We start from the raw sequence: 8,096 nt of genomic DNA, 5'->3' as shown, positions 1-8,096 counted from the left end.
GGTCACATTATTCCTGTACAGCTGACAATCTTCAGCATCTTCGAGAGGTTTTACTTGTTATCACGAATCCACACTGTCCCCATCAAACACTCCAAGGACAGGAACAGCACGGGTTAGATACAGAATAAAGCTCCCTCTACGGTATTCCAATAATGTTCTTTAACCCCTGACCCTCAGAAGTGTCTCAGACTCAGTCCCGAGAAGGAAGAGAGTTGTAATTCAATGCTGACAATGACCTTTGTCCCCCCAGCTCACCCCTGTTCTATTCCAAGTTGTGTCTCCTCTGTGGACTGTCTCTAACACTCTAGGCACATTCTGAACTCCTGACACTCTTGCTGAGGGGAGAGGAGAGGCTCACGTGGGTGAGGGCACAGGAGAAGCGAGCGTTGGACTCCCAGTCGGAGCCAGAGAGGGTCAGCAGGCTGCTGACGCTGTAGGTGTTGTCCGAAGCTCGCAGGTAGTTGCTGGTCTGAACTCCGTTGGAAATGGCTGCACCATCCTTCTTCCACTTCACCTCCAGCTCATCGGGATAGAAGTGATCGGCAAGGCACACCAGGGTGGCAGTGCCCTTGGTCTTGACCTCCTCCGGGGAGGGGGGCAGCAGGGTCAGTGTGGGTTGTGAATTCTCACGGGCTGGAAGAGAAGAGAAGGAATTTTAATCACTGCCATTTTCAGGCTTTCGACATCCCGAATATTAACTGGGATCAAACCAGTGTCAATGTTTCAATGTTGCAGAATTCTGAAAATCCATTCCGGGGGAACTTTTTTAACCCGTACGGAACAATCCCAACAAGAGAAGGGGCAGTTTTAGCAGTTTTAGAGAATGAAACTGGGCATGTGGAAGGTGTATCAGTGAGAGAGCATTTGGGTAATAATGATCATAATAGATTTAGAGTAGCTATGGAAAAGGGGAGGGATCGATCAAGAGTAAACGTTTTAAATTGGGAAAAGGCCAATTTCACCAAACTGGAATTTTCCAAAATGAACCGGAAACAGCAACTTGAAGGTAAATCAGTGTCAGAGCAGTGGGAGGATATTCGAGCTGGAGATAGAGTTCAGGACATGTCTGTTCATCAAGCAATAGCGTGGGACATTGCAAAGAGAATAACTAAGGATGAAATCGGGTGTATTTGAGAGCAAAAAGTTAACTTGTGTGTGGAGAGAAAAGACATATAGGTGGTTCTTAATGAATAATTTACATCAAATATCACAAGTGGGAGGGACAAAGTTGACATTGCAGTTCAGGAGGGGAGGGATTGTGAGCTACTTAATGGGATAATGATAGTGAGCGAGGAGATATTAATGTGTTTATCATCTTTTAAAATGGAGAAATTCCAGGGCCGGGTGAAATGTATCCCAGGATGCGAAGTGAAGCAAGGGAAGGAATAGCAGACACTCTGGCCATTATTTTCCAATCTTCTCTGGCTACAGGTGTGGTGTGGGTGGACTGGAGGATGGATAATGCTTTTTAAAATTAAAAGCTGTTGGAATCCAAGGGAAAGTGGAACATTCGAGTTCAAATTAGTTCAGTGTCTGAGTGTAAAGGTTTGATTTGAAGCTGGTTAAATCATTTTACAATGTTACTGAAAAATTTGTAAAGAAGATTACTACAAATTCAGCACTGAAATGGCTAATAGTGAGAGTATTTAAAGACACAGTGTCCCTTTAAGAGTATGCTAACCAGTCAGGAAGCTGGAACTATTGCTCAGTCTGTCTGGGGGAAACAGGTTGAGCATCAACAAACCTCAGATCACACACAGATCAGGAGAACTTTATACCAGAACATTGGAGCAGACTTGGATCAACACACTTCTCACAGGATTCCCATGGGCTGGTGTAGAAGCTTCTAGATTTCATTTCAAACCTTGCTGCCCAGCACTGGGCTGAGGTCAAGGGTGAGGCTAGAATTAGTCTCAGTGTCCAGGGGTCAGACAGGGTCACTGCTCCGAATGACCCCATGAACTCCGGAGGGTGCGAGTGTGTGGAGAATGGGTGAGAGTCAGGATCAGGAATCTCCAACCTCAAAGACAGAATTACATTTCTACAGCACCTGTCAGCACCTCAGAATGTCCCAATGTGTTTTACAGCTCATTGTGCACAGCAAGATCCCGGGGAGCAGTGTGAGAAAGAACAGATAAGCAGATTTGTAGTGATGTTGATTGAGGGATGAATATTGACCAGTTCACCGGGGTGAACTCCCCTGCTCTTCTTCCAATAGTACCATGGGATCTTTTACACCCCCTGAGAGGGCAGATATCAGATTGTCTCATCTGAAAGATGGGAGGCCTGTAGTTTAGAGGGGGGATATGACAGGTGCTGGCCCTTTCCCCGTAAGGATTTTGGAAGTGGATGGGGAAAGTGGGAGGTGAACTAGAGAAACATCTTTGTTGCTGCTGAAACTCTTGCTATCTGCTCAGTCACAACTAATAAACACACAGACAGATCAGACAAACATCAGTCTGTTTCTGTGGATTCTCTGCTGCTTTCAGTTCAATGAAGAGTGCAGGAGGACATGGCAGGAGCAACAACAGACATACTGAAAAATGAGGTGTTAACCTGGTGAAGCTACAACACAGAGACTGTGTACCAAACAGCAGAAGCAGCAAGTGATAGACAGAGTTAAACCATCCCACAACCAATGGATCAGATCTAAGCTCTGCAGTCCTGTCACATCCAGCCGTGAATGGTGGTGGACAATTAAACAACTCACTGGAGGAGGAGGCACCACAAATATCCCCATCCTCAATGATGGGGGAACCCAGCACATCAGTACAAAAGATAAGGCTGAAACATTTGCAGCAATCTTCAGCCAGAAGTTCCGAGTGGATGGTCCATCTCGACCTCCTCCGGAGGTCCTGAAGACTTGTGCTCCAGAACTTCCCGTGTCCCTAGCCAAGCTGTTCCAGTACATCTCCAACACTGGCATCAACCCAACATTGTGATAAATTACCCGGTTATGAACTGTGCACAAAAACAGGACAAATCCAATCCGCACAATAACCTCCCCATCAGTCTACTCTCGATCATCAGCAATGTGATCTGAACATATCCAGAGTGATACCAAGCAGCACTTACTCAGCAATAATCTGCTCACTGACACTCAGTTTGTGTTCCTCCAGGGTCACTCAGCTCCTGACCTCATTACAGCCTTGGTTCAAACATAGAGAAAAGAGCTGAACTCCAGAGGTGAGGTGAGAGAGACTGCCCTTAACATCAAGGCAGCATTTGAGCAAATGTGGCACCAAGGAGCTCTCACAAAACTGGAGCCAATGGGAATCAGGAGAAAACTCTCCTCTGGTTGGAGTTATACCCGGCACAAAGGAAGATGGTTGTTGTTTGGGGTTTAACTCTACAATCTATATTAATGAGCTGGATGAAGGGAATGAGAGGATTGTCGCTAAACTTGCAGATAATAAAATGAAAAGTAGAAATGCATGTTGTGAGGAAGATACAGAGTCTGAAAAGGAATAGAGATAGGTTCAGTGAGTGAGAAAACATTGACAGATGGAGAATAATGTGGGAAAATGTGAGGTTGTCCAATTTGGCAGGAGGATTGAGCAGAATACTAGTAAACTGGAGAGATTCTATCCAGTGATCTGGGTGTCTTTGCATCCAGGAACAGAAAAAAATTAGGAAGGCAAATGGAATGTTGCTCTTCATTCCAATGAGGATGAGTATAAAAGGAGGGATGTTTTGCTAAAGCAGATTGGGAAAATCACACTTAGAATATTGTGGACACTTAAGGTCTCCTTACTTAAGGAAAGATATAGGAGAATTGGAAAGAGTTCAGAGATGGTTCACTCGGCTGATTCCACCGAGTAAGGGATTGTCTTATGAGGAAAGCTTGAGCAAGTTGGGCCGATACTCATTGGAGTAGAACTTATTCCACCACCTCAGCACCATCTTCACCAGGGCAATTAGGGATGGGTGATAAATGCTGGTCTGCATAGAATCACAGAAAATAGGAACAGGAATAGGCCATTTGGATAAATGGATTGGCCATGCTAAATTACCCCGAGTGTGTTCTTTAGGTGGGTTAGCAATGGTAAATGCGCAGGGTTACAGGGAGCCTGGGTAAGAAGCTCTTTTGGAGAATCGGGTGAAAAGATTTCCCTCACGTCTCTCAAAATCTGCTGCCTCTGTGATTAAGGGGAAGAGTTTCCTCATATCTACCCTATCTCTGTCCCTCGTAATTCTGTCAATGGACTGAATATCCTCCTCCTGCACTGTAGGGATTCAATGGCTAATAAAAAACTACATGGACTGTGTAAGGTTTCCACGGGTGAAGGGATCCATTTTAAATGAACCCTGTTGTGACCAATCGAGGGTGGGATTCCAGCTGATTACTCCTCACCCAGAGGAAAACAAAACTGGGATCCGGTTCAGGAAGTTAACAAATGAGGGAGCCTGTCTGAGACTGGTCACAACATGTACACAGCAAGATCCCACTCACAGCAATGAGAACAATCAGCATTTTCAGTGATGTTGGATCCGGGATAAATGTCGGAATGAACTCATCCCAAAGAGAAAGTAACAGAGAGTCTCCCCAAAAGCCTGGAACACTGAAGCCACTGGATTGTGAGCCCTGCTGTGGCTGTTTGTCATCAGAACTTCAGCAAGAGATAAGCAGGGAGTGGAGAGAGCAGAGTGAAAGCTGGGGCAGGTGGCACCTCGGCGTCTCACTGTGCTGCTGCTGTGATCAGTTATATCAGAGAGTGAGACAGAGAGTTCAACTTCACATCAAACTCTGCCTGTGTGTGTCACACTGAGACTGACAGGAGTCTAGAGAGTGATTTCACTCCATGCTGCAGGAATGTGAACACAGTCTGCAAACGTCCAGATCTCCTCCACACGGTGGGTAAAAGCTGCTTACTTATATCTTGCTGCTTAAAGGGGGGAATGGAAGGAAAGAAATACAGCTGGACTCCCTGTTCTACACAGTGTTCTTCAATCAACCATTTCATTGACTGCAGCTTCCTCACTAACATCTTCAACTCTTCAGTATTTGTGTTTGAGAAAGTTTCAGCATTGAAAGGGTTAATAATGGAGGATTGGGCTTTACTTACTCAGTCTGAGTTTGGTTCCTTTACCAAACGGAGAGCACACTGACAGCTTCCAGTGGGGGAGCTGTACAAAAACCTCTGTCTCTGACTCACTCACTCATCTTTCTCTCTCTCTCTTCCCCTCACTCTTTCTCTCTCTCTGTTTCTCTCAATATTTCTGCGTTTTGTTGGGAGAGTTGAGAATTCTAATTTGAGATGATAAATCTTTCAGCTGCTCTTCATATGTGGACATGGAGAGTAAGAGGGAAACTCGAGACCTTTAGCGAGTGGTGGACACCACAGGGACTGGAGTGTGTAGTGGACAGTGCAAATAATTTGCCCAGTTTCCTTTCTTGTCTTCATTAAATATTATATAAAACTGTGGGATGTGTCAGTACAGGAGGTGGGACTGTGTGTCCATTATTATATATTATATAAAACTGTGGGATGTGTCAGTACAGGAGGTGGGACTGTGTGTCCATTATTATATATTATATAAAACTGTGGGATGTGTCAGTACAGGAGGTGGGACTGTGTGTCCATTATTATATATTGTATAAAACTGTGGGATGTGTCAGTACAGGAGGTGGGACTGTGTGTCCATTATTATATATTATATAAAACTGTGGGATGTGTCAGTACAGGAGGTGGTGCTGTGTGTCCATTATTATATATTATATAAAACTGTGGGATGTGTCAGTACAGGAGGTGGGACTGTGTGTCCATTATTATATATTAGATAAAACTGTGGGATGTGTCAGTACAGGAGGTGGTGTTGTGTGTCCATTATTATATATTATATAAAACTGTGGGATGTGTCAGTACAGGAGGTGGGACTGTGTGTCCATTATTATATATTATATAAAACTGTGGGATGTGTCAGTACAGGAGGTGGGACTGTGTGTCCATTATTATATATTGTATAAAACTGTGGGATGTGTCAGTACAGGAGGTGGGACTGTGTGTCCATTATTATATATTATATAAAACTGTGGGATGTGTCAGTACAGGAGGTGGTGTTGTGTGTCCATTATTATATATTATATAAAACTGTGGGATGTGTCAGTACAGGAGGTGGGACTGTGTGTCCATTATTATATATTATATAAAACTGTGGGATGTGTCAGTACATGAGGTGGGACTGTGTGTCCATTATTATATATTATATAAAACTGTGGGATGTGTCAGTACAGGAGGTGGTGCTGTGTGTATTGGGGTTTTTGTAAGGCTCTGTATCACTGTGTAGGAGGAGCTGTAATAAGCTGGCTGACAGTAATAATCAGCGACATCCTCATTCTGAACATTGCTGATTGTCAGGGTGAAACTTGTCCCAGATCCACTGCCGGTGAATCGGTCGGATACTCCTGTGAATCGATTTGTTGCATAGTAGATCAGCAGAGCCGGTTTCTGTCCTTCTCGCTGTTGGTACCAACTCATGTAATTGCTAACAGATTGACTGGTCGTACAGGTGATGGTGGCGGTCTGGCCCAGGCTCATTGACAGCGTCGGGGGAGACTGGGTCACGCTGATGTCTCCATTGATACCTGAGGGGTAATAGGGAAACAGAGTGAAGTAAGAACTGTCACAGAAAGAGGCTGTACAATGAGATATTGTTGGAGACACTGACTGTTCCTCTCCTTTCAGCATTTTCCCTTCAATCACAAGTCAGGAGAATTGGATTGAAATGGAGAGCAGGGAAATATTCAAGGTGGAAGGAGAGAGATTTGTACCTGCGATGCAGAATGCCAGAGGCCAGAGCAGCTGGATGGCTGAAATCATGGTGTGTGCTCGTGTCCCTGTGCCTGGTTACTGATAAACTCTCCCTTCTCTGGGCTCTGCTTTATAAAGCTGCAGCCTGTGAGAGTCTCACTGCCTGTTCCTCAGTTTGTAAATGGTCTGACCCAGAGAAACCACGTCAGCACCTTTCACTTCCTCTTCTTCTCTCTCCTGAGAGGCTGAGGGACAGAGTCTGAGGGACAGAGACTGAGGGTCAGAGACTGAGGGTCAGACTCTGTCCCTCAGTTTCTGTCTCTCACTCTCTCGATATCTCTCCCTCACTCGCTGTCTCTCTCTCTCAATATTTATCCCTCAGTCTCTCTCTCAGTCTGAGTCTTTCTCTCTCGATATCTGTCCCTCAGTCTCTGTCTCCAACACTCTGTTGATATCACTCCCTCAATTGCTGTCTGTTTCGCTCTCTGAGTAACTCTTCATTAGTCTATGTTTCTGTCCATCACACTCTCACTGTCTCCCTTTCTTGTCCTTCCTGTCTCACACTCTTTGTTTACCCTCTCGTTCACTCTTTCTTTCTCTCTTCTCATTCTCCCTCCCTCTATTCCTCTCAGTTTCTCCCTCACTTTATCTCATAGAGCCATAGAGGTTTACAGCAAGGAGATAGGCACTTCAGCCCAACTTGTTCATGCTGCCCTTTTTTTTTAAAGCCCTAACTTCAATTGCTGCATTTGGCCCATATCCGTCTATACCCATCTTACCCATGTATCTGCCTAAATACTTTTTAAAAGACAAAATTGTGTCCGCCTCTATTAGTACCTCTGGCAGCTTGTTCCACCTCTGTGTGAAAAAATTGCCCATTTGGACACTTCTGTAACTCTCCCCTCTCGCCTTAAACCGATGTCCTCTAGTTTTAGAATCCCCTACCGTTGAGAAAAGATGTAAATTATCCATTTGATCTCTGCCCCTCATTATTTTATTGACCTCTACAAGGTCACCCCTCAGCCTCCGATGCTCCAGACAAAAAAGTCCCAGTCGATCCAGCCTCTCCTGATAACCCAAATCACCAAGTCCCAGTAGCAGCCTAGTCTTTTCTGCACTGTTTCTAGTTTAATAATATCCTTTCTATAACAGGGTGACCACAATTGTACACAGTATTCCAAGTGTGGCTTTACCAATAAACAAAGAACAAAGAACAACCCAGCACAGGAAACAGGCCCTTCGGCCTCACGAGCCCGCACCGCCATCTTAACAAAGCATTTTCCTACACCTACCTTGTCCTGTGTGTATGCGAATGGTACCCCTATTGTTACCAGGCCCTGGGAC

General features: G+C 44.9%; 1 gene segment (V, D, J or C); it reads right to left on the bottom strand.

The window, feature by feature from the left end:
- Window positions 1–304: 304 nt before the first annotated feature.
- Window positions 305–6,821, bottom strand: LOC145348438 (Ig kappa chain V region Mem5-like). The segment is given in 4 exon segments: window positions 305–633; window positions 5,067–5,112; window positions 6,282–6,586; window positions 6,773–6,821. Coding segments are annotated over 4 exon segments (729 nt in total).
- Between the last annotated feature and the right edge of the window lie 1,275 nt (window positions 6,822–8,096).

The sequence above is a fragment of the Carcharhinus amblyrhynchos genome, chromosome 9, assembly GCF_965287045.1.
Source record: "Carcharhinus amblyrhynchos chromosome 9, sCarAmb.v2.hapA, whole genome shotgun sequence".
Taxonomy (NCBI): Eukaryota; Metazoa; Chordata; class Chondrichthyes; order Carcharhiniformes; family Carcharhinidae; genus Carcharhinus; species Carcharhinus amblyrhynchos.
This window is presented reverse-complemented; position numbering and strand designations above follow the sequence as displayed.